The sequence below is a fragment of the Solea solea genome, chromosome 21 (assembly GCF_958295425.1).
Source record: "Solea solea chromosome 21, fSolSol10.1, whole genome shotgun sequence".
NCBI classification, from domain to species: Eukaryota; Metazoa; Chordata; class Actinopteri; order Pleuronectiformes; family Soleidae; genus Solea; species Solea solea.
The window spans coordinates 10,228,834-10,245,474 of NC_081154.1; the positions used below are offsets into that span (position 1 = coordinate 10,228,834).

The 16,641-nt window shown below is 44.6% G+C and overlaps 1 protein-coding gene across 5 annotated transcripts in view; it reads right to left on the minus strand.

Annotated features, from left to right (window-relative positions):
* The window catches only part of sdk2b (sidekick cell adhesion molecule 2b), a 239,842-nt gene that overhangs the window by 17,352 nt on the left and 205,849 nt on the right, over positions 1-16,641 (minus strand). For all 5 annotated transcript variants that reach the window (XM_058620798.1, XM_058620796.1, XM_058620795.1 and 2 more), the window contains exons 16-37: positions 15,085-15,225; positions 14,148-14,329; positions 13,670-13,785; positions 12,284-12,479; positions 11,818-11,916; positions 10,581-10,772; positions 9,277-9,398; positions 8,810-8,919; positions 7,949-8,099; positions 7,601-7,838; positions 6,766-6,881; positions 6,408-6,597; positions 6,203-6,301; positions 5,544-5,738; positions 4,778-4,979; positions 4,248-4,351; positions 3,447-3,517; positions 2,768-2,900; positions 2,385-2,441; positions 1,759-1,860; positions 1,040-1,155; positions 415-601 (exon numbers count right to left, since the gene is read on the minus strand). In XM_058620798.1, coding sequence (XP_058476781.1) covers positions 415-601; positions 1,040-1,155; positions 1,759-1,860; positions 2,385-2,441; positions 2,768-2,900; positions 3,447-3,517; positions 4,248-4,351; positions 4,778-4,979; positions 5,544-5,738; positions 6,203-6,301; positions 6,408-6,597; positions 6,766-6,881; positions 7,601-7,838; positions 7,949-8,099; positions 8,810-8,919; positions 9,277-9,398; positions 10,581-10,772; positions 11,818-11,916; positions 12,284-12,479; positions 13,670-13,785; positions 14,148-14,329; positions 15,085-15,225 — 3,119 coding nt within the window. The remainder of the gene's footprint in view (positions 1-414; positions 602-1,039; positions 1,156-1,758; positions 1,861-2,384; positions 2,442-2,767; positions 2,901-3,446; positions 3,518-4,247; positions 4,352-4,777; positions 4,980-5,543; positions 5,739-6,202; positions 6,302-6,407; positions 6,598-6,765; positions 6,882-7,600; positions 7,839-7,948; positions 8,100-8,809; positions 8,920-9,276; positions 9,399-10,580; positions 10,773-11,817; positions 11,917-12,283; positions 12,480-13,669; positions 13,786-14,147; positions 14,330-15,084; positions 15,226-16,641) is intronic.

A 16,641-nucleotide genomic window follows, 5' to 3' on the forward strand; every position in this document is an offset into this window, starting at 1 on the left:
TTTATCACACGGAGCACTATTAGTTTTACGACGCCGCTTCGCTTGACTGCAACAGTCTTGGCCGTGGCACTAATTCAGTGGTTCGCAAACTTTTTTATACCAAGCACCACCTGAGGAAATGTCGAGTCCTCGAAGCAACATCGTTGTTGCCAACGTTAGCTACAGACTTTTCACAGGAGGCAGATTTATTCCCAATAAGATCATTTGCTCATCATCTTATTCTTCATATATACTTCAGATACCGGTATCCTATATTTATTTATTTGTTTCATGTTATATGCACTCCAGTCAAACTTCCTGCTATATATATCCTCCTTCCTTTTACCACTAGAGGAAGCTCATGTACCACTGACGGTACACATACTACAGTTTGAGAACCATGGGCACTAATTGGCATCTTGTGGTCTGATTTACCCGCTTGCTGAGTGCGCCCCCTGGTGGGCGGGCTGCGAGGGCCGTCCCCTGCAGCGTTGAACGGGGCCACGCTGATCATGTAGGTGGTGTAACCAGTCAAGTTCTTCAGCTTCACCCCTCCTTCAGGCATGAACAGAGTCCGCAGCCGCTCCGTCTCATTCTTACGCTGAAACTCCCAGAAGTAAACCTACACAGAAGGAGAGGCATAAATACATATTAATGTATGTCTACAGATGCTGCTCAGGGATTACGACTACTTCAGCTTTTATAAAGCCCAGCCCTGTTTCTAAACTCCCTCAAGGGATGAATACAATTTAATTTTATTCCCTGTAAATGTTTTCTTGAGCAACAGACTCAAGATCTCACTGAAGGCCCCTGTGGAACGTGGTGTTAGCTAAAACGACAAAAACATACATTTAAATGGTGATTAACATCTAAAACATGCCGTCTCTTGTGAACCACAAAAGCATTTAAATATAATGATAAAAAAAACAACAACAGTTATTTTGCTTTGTTGAGAATGAGCCTATAAAATGATTTTTTTTTCCCCCTGGATCTAATTTGGCAAGTGTTTGCTGGAGAGTTAAAATAAATAAATAAATAAATAAATAAATAGTAATTTGACCTTGTAGCCCTGAATGTCTCCATTCTGTGCATCCACGGGTGGGGGGTCCCACGTCACGTCCAGCTGGGTGGCCGTTGCAGTCTGAATGGCCACATTCTGGGGTGGTGCTGTAGGCACTGTCGTGACACAAACACACCACAAACATGTCGTCAAAGATTCACTTTTGCATGCATGTGTTGCTCATTGGGCAGACGGCTCATACAAAGCAAACAACTGCATTGAAAATTGGTGATTGTCCACTATATCGTGCCGCCTCGGCTCGGCTCGACTCTACACAGTTTGGTTGGTTTTCCATTACACTATAGTACCTCCTCAACGTGGGCGGGGTCATCACAGCGCGGCTGCATGAAAGTGGCGTGACTACACCACACTCCTATATTAAATGACGAGATTTTAGACATATCCTGAGCTTAATGTTGGACATGAACCCACGTTTTCAGGATTGTTTAGTCTTTTTAACTGATCTACAGTTCGGTATTGTTCTGCATTCTGAAGATGCCACGCATAGTAACGCCTCAGCCCGCTTGGAACGTTGCCTGAGCAGGTACTAAAAAAAGTACCAGATACTATCACTCATGGAAAAGCAAAAATAATTGTGCCGTGCACAAGTTAAGTCACGCTAGTGGAAAAGCACCATAATGACTGATCGTTTCAGCCTCTCAAACATGAGGCTCTTGAGACTGTGTTGACTGACATGACAGGAAGTGTACACAACATACCTGCTTCTCCCACAAACACCTCCTGTGGTGGGCTGTTGGGCCCCTCGCCTACAGCGTTGTACACACTCATGCGTATCTCATAGCGCTTGTGTTTACTCAGCTCTGCGAATAAAAAGGTATATGCAGTTAGAGATTACATTCAGCTCCAAAAATGTGAATAACACTTTTTATTTAGTTTCGTTTAGTTCACCCACTTTGAAGCAACTACTCTATCTGTAATGCTGCTTGTCGTCACTCCAGTACTAGGGAATGAGGTCAGTCAGCTCCCTCCATGTACACCCAAACAAACGACTCTTTACAATTCATTCAGGGACACTGCGAGCATCTGCATTGGACGTTATTATCCAAACAGGCAGACATGTGCAAAAAGGCTACGCAGGCTTCTGTACTGAGTGTCCACAAAGATGTCTGTATATGACAAACTTCCATTGGACTCTGTAGAAGTGTTTGTCCCACTGTGAAGGCCAAATGCTGTGCTAATGTGCTCCATATTCCTATTATCTTGTATCACTATGTGGTGAGATACAAAGAATTACATTTATTTATTTATTTATTTTCAAAACCTAATTAGTTTGGGAATGTAATTGCAGTGTGTTTTTGTGAGACAGAGATGTAACAACACTTACTGTCCAACTCATACTGGGCCAGAGTTGAGTCACTCAGATTACGGATACTGTAGGGTGCTGTGGTGGAGACAAAAAATGAGATAAATAAGACACAATGAGAAGGCAAAGGAGAGAGGAGAGACAAACTCAGTGATCAGTGCTCAATAATGGTAAAATTATAGGCTAAGCTTCACAGAACTGTACAAACAGAGAGGCTCCCGAGTAAACCCTAATAATAGCCTGCAGTTGATACTGCTACTGATCACATACTGTGAACAATCACGACCAGCGGGGGGGGCTTGTGGACAGGCCCTGTGTTCAAGTTTTAAAAAAATTAAACTGCGACATTTCATTTTGTGTGACACACCAACGTTGAGAGAGGTAGAAAAATGCTTATTCCTCACCAGTGAGATCAGCCCAGGTGGACATGCTGTTGATGGTATGAGCGGAGTAGCTGCGCAGACGGTCGTACAGCAGCTCACGATATCGAATCCGAAAGCCCAGTAAGATTCCGTTGACCTTCTCCTCGGAGGGGGGCTACAGGGGGGAAGATTTAGGACTGAAATCTCTTTTATATACTTAAAAAAAAAAAATCAATACTTTCACCTCAATGGGCATTTTCCTGGTATGTCTCTTCATTCCAGTGAACTTTCACCTTTGCCTCTAACGCACTATTACTGTAGAGACTTACTGTTATTGAAACACAGACTCCACTGATACTGAGCTCATCCACTGGTGAGTAACGGAGAGAAATCCCCCCCTCAAACATGAGAGGGCAGGCCCAGCAGGCACAGAGAGTGAGCACAGAGGGGAAATAAGAACCACTCTAGCCTTATAAACTCTACAAGTGTTCTCCATAAAAGTAAAAACTGTGGCTTGGTGCCTTCTGTTTTTTTTGTCTCTATGACCTATTAATTCAGGTGAGAGTGTGGGAGAGGGTGCGTTTTATTAGTGAGAGTAGAGGGTATGTGTAAAAGTGCGTAGCATCCAGGCTGTAAGTACAAGTCTCACCGTGGCCTCTCATTAGAGGACACTTTCTCAACAACAATCAATGAAACAAAAAAAAAAGCTGTCTCGTCTTACCTGCCAGCGGAGCATCACCGACGTCGTCGTGTGCGGCGTGACAGAGAGGATTGTGGGCGCTTGGTCGGGCGCTGATAAAGATAAAAGTGGGGTAAAGGAGCTCAATTGACCTGAAAATGTGCACAATTCGAGATGCCTCGTCTGTTCATGTGCAGTGGCATTCACGGGGCATAAAGAAACCCCACGGCGGCTACAGCGGAGCAGTCGCAGACAAAAATAGCAGCTGAAAGGACCAGTGGAGCAAAGTTAAAGTTAACACCGAAGAAGAAGATGTTGCCGGGGTTTTAATGCTGCCCTTTTTATCTCATGGTAACCGCGCAGATGCATTACATCACCTGCTGACTTGTCTACTTAACACTGCAACAACAGGCTAATTCATGCAGACTTAAACGCTTTCCATCACGACACGGAACACAATTTTAACACTGGATCTTTAAATATATTCATATCTATGCAGAGAACATACTGCATATTGACACTAGAATAAACACTCTTTGTATTTGAAGGCATTGTTTGACATTTTGGGGGAAAAATATGCTTATTCTGATAATCTCACTGCAGGAAATGACTACAGCTACCAAGAAATTGTCCCATTTACATACAGTTTACACATAACATCCCATAAAGCTGAAACATGGCATTTTTACACTTAACATTAACAAAATAACAGGCAAGAGAGCTTCAGAGGCGGATTTTGTTCCATTCAGTAAGTCTAAGTAGCACCAATCATCAGATCTATAAGCAAGTCAGTTCATATTATTAAGTAATTACATGTTTATTAGCAGACAATTGCGTTCTTACCATCCTGTAGGGTCGTGATGGCCTCGCTCTCCTCGCTGTACTCGCTGTCTCCTATGTCATTGGTGGCTTTTACTCTGAACTGGTACGATGTAAAGGGCTTCAGCCTTAGGGATAAAAGGGACAGGCACAAGCACATTAATCTTGGTGATGAACTACCGCGGTGGAACCTACACCTTTTAAAGCCACAGACATCAAAAGAGAATTGTAGTCGCGCCGTGACAGCTACAATATTTTCATGCAAGCCACCTGGCAAATCGAAAACTCAAAAACCCGGCTGCTGCATTTGCTCGGATTCTGCCCTAACATCCTAAATGTCCTAAACCAGTCAAAAATACACGGGGTATTTCTGTAATATAAGGATGTTACTACAGCTGGGGGAATCTAGTGTTTTAGTGAATGCAGCAGTTGCGGCTGTGAGAGAATGGATTGTTCATACAAGTTTACACGCTATAAATTATACATTTGTTGTGCCACAGTATGGAAATGAAACCCGAGCCGAGAGCAAAAGCTGTTGTGTGGTTGATCTCTACCTGGATACTATGTAGGAGGAGGCTTCATGGTTGACAGAGGCGGAGTGGACCGTCCAGTTGTTGACAGGAAGCTCCCTGAGCTGAACTGTGTAGTAACGCACAGGGGACAGGCCGTCGCTGCCGGGCTCCCATGACAACAACACCTGGCGGGCCTGGACGTCTTTCTGCGGAACCACTGGTCGGCTAGTGGGCTGGGGACGCACTGGGGTGGGAGGGGGACGGACACACAGACGGAGGCGTGTGGAAAAACACAGGAAAAGAAACGGGAGTGGAAAAAAAATGAGGAAAAACAATAAAATACACTTTCACTTATTGTTCTCTCGCTCGCTCATCTGCCTTCGTTATGAGGCGCAAACGAGGTAAAAAAGAAAAAGTGCAACTGCGATGACTGAGGAGTGGCTGACAAATGATAGTTGCAGCAGAGTAAACAATCGCCAACATGCCTTGAGGGAAGCAGATGGACTGATTTCGCTCTCACAAATGCATCAGAGTGCTTCTGATAAACACCCAAAGGGCACAGACGCTCTCGGAGAACACATCTGCTTATTGGACTGTTAACTGAAAATGAAGTGAGTGCGATGAAGGCTTAGCACGGCTCCTTACGAGACGTGTCATTACGGAGATCACACACCTGCGTCTGCTCTCAGGAAAAATGCTTTTGTGCGCTTTTTTTTGTTACTTCAAAATATCACTTTACTTTTCCAAAACAAAATTATTGAATTTTATATAATACAAAATGTTGTATAATCTCTGGCCCCGCGCTCACCTCTTTTCTCCGTGGTGACCACCAGCGCCTCCGCGGCCTCGCCCCAGCCCTTCCTCGTCTGCGCCGTGATGCGGAACACATAGATGGACTCCGGCTTGAGGTTGGTCACCGTGTACTGACGCGCGCTCGGGCTCAGCACGTCCACCGTGGCCGCGTTGCTGTTGGTGGAGTTGAGGTGGTACGTGATCTGGTAGGCTGGGTAAAGAGAGATGGGGGCAAACGAACGAGGCGCGTCACGGAGCGTCGTTTGGGAAATCACATTTAGGCTGAAAAATTTATTTTTCGCTTTTATTTGAATAATTCCTCCTCTGTATTGGTTTTCCCTGACAACAAGATGAAGCTTTGTCCCGTCAGACATTATTCCTTCAGCATCTGCTCCTGCATGCTGCTGTGTGTGGGTCTGTCATATTTCACAATCTAAAATAAATGATCCGACAGATGCATAATGAATCAGACGCTCGTGCAGAAATCCCCTATTAGCTAACAAGAGAATCCAACTCCCTTTACAGCAATACTGGAAAGTAACACATTTGATTTACCCCCCCCCCCCCCAACTATGAATGAAAAAACCTGAGGGTCCATTTAATACAATTAAAGCATACATCTTCAGTGAGGTTAAAACCGACTGATACATGGAGATGATCTTGTACTTTACTAACCGAGTATGATGCCGTTGGGCTGCGAGGGCGACTGCCAAATGAGCCGGACTGATGTGGTCCGCACTTCAGGAAACAAGATACCCACTGGAGGTCCTGGCACTGCAAGAAAGAAAACTCAAAAGTGACTTAAATGGTCACACTTGCTTTTTTCCTAATAATATAATATTATTTAATTCCTCATTGTTACTTAAACCCCAGGCCCTACCATCATCCAGAGTCCTCTCCAGGATGGGCGGAGAACTGGGCCGACCGTCTCCAATCCGCGTGAAGGCCAGCACCTGGATCTCGTAGAGCACGTATTTCCCGAGACCAGTTAGCTGCACGCTGTGGGTGGCGTTCCCGTCCACGGTCCAGAAGTGGACCGCGCTGTCGGAGTCCTTCTCTTTGTACACCACCTGATCCGGGGCAAGGACACGGGAGATGAAAAGGGGGAAATTAATGAGCATGGACATTAACTCGTGTACTGTCGACCTGTTGTTTTTGTGTGCTGCTTATAATAGCTGATATTTCCAAATACTAATTAGGTGCGTTTGACTGCTAGGAAGATGAAACGACAAACAGACCTTGTAGCCCAGGATCAGACCATTTCTGTCTGGCTCGGGGACTTCAAACCAGCGCACCAGGATGCAGCTCGAGGTAGTCGCAAAAGCAGAGACGTTGGTGGGTCCACAGGAGGGGACTGCAAAACAGAAACATTACGTCTGAATGCTGCACTGTTTGACATATTTTCTGAAAAAAAAATAAAAATGAATTAGCCACACTCCCTCTGTGTATATGTATTTATTGTGTGGATGTAATTGTCTAGCAGAATGGCAGATTGAGGGATCTGCTATGGTGATATCATTTGTGTTTTTGTTTGCGCACAGCCTTTGATATCCTGGTATACCCTCGAAGGCTGCTGCTGCTAAAAAAAGAGAGACTCTGCAAGAATAGGCCTTTTCTCTTCCTTGGCACTCATCCCTGGACATAATGCGCTGATTCCTAAGAATTTGCTGGAGTAAGTGGAAAAAAAAAGAGCACAGGAATTCCACATTCAAGTCCATGTGTTCTCAATTTCCTCAGACTCCTTCCTTCACTCCTTTCATTCCTCAATACCCAATGTCTGTTAAGGCGGGGGAAAAGAGCCGTCTGAAATAGAAGTGGGCTGCTGAAAGCAGGATATCTGATTAGGTAACAGTCGGCACACACACTACGAATACATATGGCAAAGTGTAAAATACAACTGTGTTTGTTTCCTCCACTGTGAATAATAATTAGGTATGCCACACATCATTTGCAAAAACACTGTGAAATAAATGTAAAAATACTGCAGTGTGTGCTGAATGTGTTTGTGCTGAATGAGCGAGCAAACAAATGTACTGGTTACTGATGATCAGAAAATCTATATTATTAACTCACCAGACTCCCTGGTCCTGCCTCTGACCGGCTGGCTCCATGGTCCGGTCCCGATACCGTTGATAGCCTGCACCCTGACCTCATACTCCGTCCACTCCTCCAGGTCCTCAATCGTAAACTCTCTCTCGAGGCGGTCGGCGATGACGTGGATCAGCGGCCGGCCCTGTGAGCCTACACGGGAATACTGAACTCTGTAGCCCACCTGCTCCGCATTACCGTTGTATTCCCATTCAGGCAGCGGCTGGTCAAAGAGAGGAAACACGGATAAAAAAAACATTAACGGGGGAAAATGGTTACAAAAATGTCACGAGAGGTGACTGGCATACAGCAAAGAAGCAGATTTCTATTTACCATCCATCGCAGCCAGAGGCTGGTCTCGCTTGCGGTGCGCAGGGTGGCGTTGGCGGGTGCCATGTCAGGGGGTGCCGGGAGGGTCTGGATCCTTCTAGAAGGCTGGCTGGGGAGGCTGGTTCCCACTATGTTTACCTGACGCATTCGGAACCTGTGACAAATTATGATAATATAACTTGATGAACTCCTTGTATTACTCGCATCCGTTCTTATTGCATGTGAACTGACATCAGAGGGCTGAATACGGCATGAATAGACAGTTTGTGTTCGCGTTAAAGCCCTGGATGTGCAACACTAAACCTGGGATGTGAACATTTACCTCCGCTGTAATGTAAAGAGGCAGCACTGATGCCGGAGTGATGCAAACTATAGCTATAGCTGTGAGTCTGTGGGGGATTGGCTCTGTGAAATGTTAATTGGTTGTATTGAACGTAATCAAGGAAAAACAAGACGGCGCCAACATAAAGATGATGTGCAAGCATGAGCAAAGATTACAAAACAACAAAAAAAATCCAGACAACAGAATAACATAAGCGCCTGTGGGGGTATGAGGAAAATGTAAAAAAAAATAAATGTAATCACATTTAAAGATTAATGAAGGAAAATAAATACACGACAAATGAGAGACGGCGGTGGGGACAAAGTAAGACGTATGGAAGTAAGTGCTTTATTATCCATGTTGCATTGAGTCGTGAGAGATAAGGCATGATTAAGAAGCAAATATTGGCCACTGCATAACAAAGCTCTGGGTTTTTCCAAAGTCTCCAGGGTTCTTCATAAAATCTAGTATGAATGCAGGTGACGCATTTCAACACAAATATACATTAGTGTGTGGATGTGTGTCTATTGCCGGTCGTGTACCTGTAGAAGGTGTATGGGTTCAGCCCCGGCACCTCTAAGGAGCGAGCCTCGGGTTCATTGGAAACCTGATGGACCATCACCCAGTCCTCATTTTCTCCCACCAGACCCACCTGAGACCAAGACAAACACAAAACAGTGTCATTCTCCTCACCGCCTTCATCTGAAAGAAGCAATGACACATAATTATTATATTTATATTAACTAAAACTGTGGACTAGTGGCTAGCACTGTTGCCTTAAAGCAGCTGTTGTTTTTGTGTGTGTGGGTTTTCTCTGCGTTCTCCGGTTTCCTCCCACAGTCCAAACACAGCAAAGGTTAAATGGAGACTCTGACTGAGTGAATGGTTGTTTGTCTCTGTATGTTGGCCCTGCGATGGACCGGTGACCTGTCTCTGACCTGGCTCCCGTGACCCTCGTGAGGAGGATAAAGCGCTGGACAATGAATGAATGAACTCAAATCTGCCTCACCTGAGCTTCCACCTGCCAACGGGAAATGGAGGTCTTTCCATCATAGCCAGGTTTGAACTGCAGTGTCACGGAGCGTGGGCCAATGTTGGAAATTGCCATGTTGGTTGGAGGGCCAGGAAGCTCTGTGAAGAAGCAGGGAAGAAGAAAAGAATGACTCTGCCTCTCTAACAGACAGCTTTTGGTTTGTGGGCTTTGCTTTGGAGAATCCATCAACCATGGCTCCCTCTTGTGGCTGCACAGATACTGCAAACGTCTCACTGATCTCACTTCATTTCCTCCCTTGTGCTCCCAACTTCAGCTAAGCCAGCAAAAGCAGATTAGATTTAGGGGGGGGGGGGGAGAAACAGAAGCCTGCACGCAGAACACAGGCGGAGACAGTGTCATGAATGTCAATTACACTGCAGTTATCTGGAGATACGATTCAATCTGATATCCTAGTGTTTACACTTAAGCTGAGTAAACAATAAAAAAAATGCATTGTTCCTGCGAAATCCTGGAGGAGAAAACAATCTGAAAGTGGTAAATTTGAGAAACAGCAGGAGAGCAATTTCACGTGTATGACAATCATTGTTTGATTGCATGTGTGTGCGCGTGTATGATGGGATGTTTCTGTGTGGAAAGTGCCACTGCATAAAACAACAAAACTCCCCCCCCCCCCATAATACCTTCCTGGAGATAAACAACGCATCTACTCTCACATATCCTGCAATAGAATTCACATACACACGGTGAATATATTAACTTCAAAGCACGACCTACAGGAGTGTGGACAGAGATATCTTTTCAAAGACTGCCTAAATGCATGTGTATTCAAAGGAAATGAAATACACATCATGCACATTGATGGTTAATTATTTTTTTTAAATCTTTTCGGTTGGATCGTTGCAGAACAGACGCAGGTTCATCAGCGTTTACAGTGGAATTAATGATCATTGTGGGGACAGTAACTGCCGCTCCAGTAGCCTGCTCTCAGATTAACAGCCCATCGTTTCCCCAAGTTTTCGTGGCGGTCCAGCCTCTGAATGCTGTTCTTATAATTGTATTTCTATTACGCTGCCTTTGTTTTTTTTAATAAAGTGTTTAATGAAATCATTTAACACTTTAATTGCCTTTAATCGTCTCTTGGGAGCTCTCATTTGATATATGTCGGGGTTAGGTATAATATCTATATCAGCGACTTTGACAAAGTGTCCTTTAAACCAGACTCCCAAAAGTTAGGGAGACACATTTGAAAGGAACTGTGTGGATAAAATCTCTGGGAGCAAGTGGGAAAAAAACCCACCATATTTAGTTTGGTCACTGACCTGGTGGAACACCGGACGAGATGGTGGACGATGACAGCAGGCCCTGACCCTTGGAGGTCATACCTGCCACTTCAATGGTGTAGGTGGTGAGAGCGGTGAGCCCAGTGACCCGGTACTCTAAGGTGACATTGGGCAGGTAGTGGGTGACTCTGGTGTTTGTTCGGTTGTACTCCTCCCACGAGATGCGGTAACCTGAGGAGGAGGAGGAGAATACATGTCATCATCGATTCAATACAGCAAATTAAATTAGACTGTGATTATGCCTCCGTACACACACACACACACACACACACACGCATGTCCTCACCCTCTCAAAGTTAATGCAATTTTACTCCTCGGCCAGTAGCTCTTTTCAGGCGGTTGTATAAGACATTAGGCAGAATATCTTGTAAAATCAATAATTTCACATGGCATGCCAGTATTTGTCTCCGAGGAATAAGCAGCACATTAAAATGTTTGGGGGGGAAAAGCTCACAATGCCTTAATAAGGCAAAAAAAGAAAGACATTAATATTCAAATGTTTACAGAAGCTTCTGTAAACATTTGAATATTAATGTCTTTCTTTTTTTTTTTACCTTATTAAGAGGGTTAAACTAGAACAGACGTAACGTCAGGTTTGTTTGAAAGATCATTAATGGGGTCAATTTGTATGTACACACTATGACTGATGGACGAAATACGTATGGATTTCATTTTTACTACTTGGGTTTCTTTGTTACAGAACATGCTCACAAACCCAAATTACTTTGTCTCATTAAAAAAAAAAAACCAACACATCTTAAACTTTAGCTCTAAAGTTTAAGATATTTTTTTTTCCAGGTATACTATTACCAGTAGAAACTTGTTTAATTGTGTCTCTGGAGATGGAGAGGACTTGTTTTAAGGAGCAGCCTTATTTATGGTATATTTATTTTGCCGAGTTTGGGAAAAGGACACAGAATTGTATGCAATTGTATATTTGGTGCTTTATAAGCTCATGTGGTCTGTTTATTGAGGCCAAATGACCCAAATAAACAACAAGTAATAAAGTACATGTTGTAAGTGAACCCGACTGCAGCGCTAATGTGCTGGGATCACCAAACAAGGTCAAGCAGCTGCTAAAAAGCTAATTACAGCAAATTCTTCCCGTCTCAGTTCCACCTAAGTGCTGCCTTGTGTGATTGCTCTGTTTCATTAGAGGCTCGCCCATTCTGCCTCATTACGGCTATATTTCGGGGAAAGTATGCGCGTCATGTACCTGTGAGAATCCCGTTCTTCTCGCCCGGCTCGCTCCAGCTGACTTTGAGCGAAGTGTCCAGGATGTCGGTGAAACTCAGGTGACCCACGGCACCGGGAGCTGGACAGGGACGGATAAGAATAATGAGCAAGTTCAAAGGGCAAAGGGCGAGTGTGGGCTCTCCACTGATGGTTTATTAGATGTAGCTACAAGCGAAACTGACTGCATTTGCATTTTAAACGAGTTTGCTTGAAAGTCTGACAAGTTGAGGAAAATGAGGAGTTTTTAAAAAACCTGACTAATAAAGTCTACGGGGCTTAATTACAATGATCCTGCTTGGTTGCAAAATATACCCATTCATTAGCAGCGCTCTACAATTTTGTTCTGCATGAATTATAGATCTTGCCCGAAGGATGTGTTACTGGGAGTCGCTTGTGTCACTTTGCCACCACGGGAGTGAGAAAGCTGAGCAAGAGAAGTCACATACTGTCCTCGTGTGTCCTCAAAGCTTTGGGCGGGCTGCGGGGGCCGTCTCCGGGCGTAGTGAAACACAGCACCGAAGTGTGATACTGAGTGAACTTCTTCAGACCTGTCACATATCCCACGTGTACGCTGTCCTGAAAGTTCGGTCTCACTGTTACCATAGCAACTTGCTCGTCTTTACCAGGCTCCCATGCCAGCAACTAAAGCAGTGGGGGGGGGGGGGGGGGGGGGGGGGGGGAGAAGAAGAAGAAGAAAAAAAAAAGACGGGAAAAAGAAAGTGCGAGGAAAATTACACACAGTCAGAAATAGAGCAGCTAATCATGTTCCAATAATGAAAATCTCACATTTATTCTCACAAAACTAACACTTGTGTCTCCCTCTGGTATTTCCTGCGCCGCTCTGAGGAGCTACTTGGCATCCCAGATCTCCCAGATATATTAAAAAAGATGCTGCAAAGAGCTTTCGACCGGGAGCGAATGGTGGAATAGTTGCGCTGAGACGGGCTAGGAGAGGAGGAGGAGCGCTAACGCTCAAGAGGGGCATGATTGCATCCCATTATGCATGCTGATTGAAGACCATATAGCATATACAAATAAGACCTAGGTTCACCAATTAGGAGCTTAGCTAATGAGTCCCAGTGGCACATCCATTGGGTTCATTTCAAGTTCCTAGTGTAGTAAGGGAACTTCGAGGGAAGAGCCGGCAAAAGGACGTCAGAGATACATTTGTCTGCCTCCCTCTCCCTTTCTCTCTCTTTTCTCTATTACTCCATATATTTCTTCCCTTGCCTTAGTTATGATCACCTTTCTCTTCACCTTTTCCCTCACTGCTGCTTAATGCTCTCCCCGGAGGAAAAAAGCGGTATTTAAAATTCAGATTAGGTTTGTACAGTACGACTCCCATCACCACCACCCTGCTGAGGAAGGCCTGTGGAGCGCCATTGAACATATAGGCAAAAAAAAGAGAGGAGAATGAAAGAGAAGGAAACCTCATTGACATAATTAAGTCTCAGTAGAGTAGAGAACTATCCTATGAATGTGGCTCCGTGATTCCCTGTGGGCCACATTGTTTTCCAGCAAAGTATACAGAGACAGGGAGATGGACTACATTCAAGAGCCCAAGACAAAATAATGAAGACATTCATCATTACGTGCACGCACGGCTTCACAATAAAACATATGAAAAATGGCTGCAAAGATAAAGAGAATGACCTCCGACTGACAAATGGGAGAACTGGGTCCATCGTTCAAAATGGCAACAAATATCTTTTGCCCTATGGCTCTTGTCTCCCCTCTTGCTACACAGGATATGTGATCCTACAAATTCCCCTGTGACAGTTCTGTCAATGGAAGTGATGGCTGGCAGTGATGGCTGCGCGGCAACTACTGACCTTGTAGCCCTGGTTGATGCCGTTGATGAACTGAGGGTTAGGGGCCGTCCATGTAAAGCGGATAGTTGTCGAGTTGACTGACTCGGCTTGCACGTTGCCGGGGGCGATGGTGGGCACTGGGATGGACAGGGAGAGCAAAGAAATGAGATAAAAGGAGAGTTAAAAAAAAAAAAAGAAAAAAAGAAAACGGTCGTTCAGGTGATGGAAGTCTGCCAGCACCTATACTGATGTCAGTATTGATTGCTGCGGCACAGGTCCGGGCCGATGCTGCCATCACTTTTTTGATGACACACCTAATACCTACCCTCTGTGACAGTGTGTTTGTGATTGTGTGAGCTGCTTATGGATTGTCCACCTTTCACAAAGAAGCGTTAAAGGTGGACAATAGAACAGCACTGAGACTTTAGGATATTATATTACATCCCAGACTTCTCATTCCATTCTTATTTTTCCATGACACTGACACTGAAGTGCTCACCTCCCTGCAGCGTCCACTCGGTGACCTTGTGGCTGAAAGTGCCCAAACCTGCGCCGTTGAAGGCAGCCACCTCGATCTCATAGTTGGTCCAGATAATGAGATCCTCCAGCAGCAGGTTGGTCACATCTGGGCTGGTGATGTTTTTGATTTGGTAGTCCACGGGCAACCCAGTGAGACGGTACCTGAGGGGCACAGACAGACTTCAAGCACAAATAGACATGTGTTGTGGATGAGGGTTAACGTCCCCCCCCCCTATGTTTAACAATGTTTTATCACCCCCCCCCACCCCCTCTCTCCTTTGAGTCAAGACTTGCAGTATGCTCCATCTCCTGCTAGGGGAGACAAAGCACCGGCAAAAAAAAAAAAATAATAATAAAAAAAATTGATTACAAGCCCAATGGCACTGACTGTTGTCTTGATAACACCTGCTGTTTAATTGGGCTGAAATAAATAAAGTAACAGAAAACCAGACTAATTACATGTTTACATGATTTACCTGCAGTGTGCCACATTTCAAACTCACTCTGTCGGAGTGAATCGTTTTTTTTTTTTGGTTTTTTTCCCCTAAGTTGAACCACTCATTTCATTTTATAGTTTTCTGTCAAACAAAATTATTTTTAATTGCAGTGGCGCGAGATGACTCTGCCAGGGCTCTTAAGTGAAAAAAATACTGTGTTTGATTTTAACCTGTTAGCCCACTGTAATAAGATAATGGATGGGTGTAAAAGGTTGCGGAGAGGCGTGTGTGTGTGTGTGTGTTTGGAGTGATTAAGTGTTGTGTCGATGCATGTATGTATATTATTTTATCAGTGAGAGTTAAACATTTCAAGGACACACGTTTTTGTTCCTCATGTATGACTTTTTTGGGGAATGTAAGATGTAAGAAAACAACAATGATTCAAAGGAGGCGGAGTTGATCAGGGAGGGAAAACCTTACCGGACAATGTAGCCTCTAAGGATGCCGTTCTGGTGGCTTTCTGGTGGAGGCTGCCACTGGATCATGATGGACTGGTTCGTACGGCCACTCGCGATGACGTTCTGCGGAGGAGCACTGGGGGGCTCCTCTGGGAGAGTGACACTGAGAAAGAAAGAGGACAGTGAGCTCCAGCTCAAGTGAGGCGTATACATTTCAAGTTTCATCATTTTATGTGCATTCTTTCTTTTTTCTTCCAATACCACATTGGAGAAAATCCTCAGATACCTTGGTTAGTCAACCGCAAACGACGCGAGTGCAAAGTGTGACAGCTGCGCTGGTGTGCTGCGTCTCACCCACACTCTGCTGCTGAGCTGTGGCTATGTTTCACATCAGCTTTTTCATATATTTCAAATACTGTAAATAGTCCTCTGTATACAATTAAATGCCTGTGTGTCTTTCAGTATCCAGTGAGTCGGTCCTGTAAATATTTGGTTTGTTGAAAACAAACAAACACCACGTGTGACATATAGAGATCGACAATGACATTGAAACAGGAGTGAAAATGTCATTTTTGCCATCTATTTTCGCTGTGAGATGCAAGCTTTTATTTCCACTAAGAGCCACGGGGCTCAAATAGGCAGTGTGGCTGCTCTATAATTTGTTAACACGAGGGGCCTGAGTGTGGACCCAGCCTATCACTATTCACCAATCAGCCACAACATAAACACAGGCCTCAAGAGAAGGCTCGTATGAAAGATGGGAGTGAGATCTGTGGTGTGGCCAGAAGTCTTGTGCCTGTATTTGGCTTCCCTGCATCTAAGTGTCTTGCATATCACATGATGTTAATGCCACAGATGTCATCACACCATGTAAAATCCCATACGAGGGCTTATTTGTGTCAGTGTACACAAGTTTTTTTTTTGTTTTTTTTTTAATGGCACTGCATGGCTCTCTGCTGACTTAGGAGCTGACAGCATGAGGTGTTGTAACTGATGACTGGCAGAGGGTGAGGTGGAAGAGGGGGTGGAGGATGGGAGGTGTGTGAGGCTGATCTCACTTCAAACCTAAATCCTTCCCCGTGTTGTTCATGTTTGGGAATGTATCCGCTCTGAAAGGCTCACGTGCACAGCCCACCTCACTGGCTCTTGACTGAAGGGATCAGTCAAACTGGCTGTCTAGGAAACATTCAAAGATTTCATGACTTGATGCATTTGTTCCAGGCGATAATCGATGAACAAATTGTCACAGATATTACTGTTAAGCAGCGTAATAATGAACAGTATCACAGAGAGATGTTTTGCTCACTCTGAAACCAAGGGAATGAATAAAAACACTCGCAGTTCTCAGTGAAAGTGGATGGTATCGTCTGGTACTAGATCAAATGTCTTTGATGTACTATTACACTTGGATAATCGCGAGTGGGAGTCAAGCGATGCATGTATGTATGTATGTATGTATGTACGGGTTCAGTCGGACCAGAGTGGGACTCGTGCTGGCCTGGGGGCTCTGCACATGTGCCGCACTTCCCACCCCCAGCTTTTACAGAAATAACAGGAGGAAGTCAGTGCATAGAAGAAT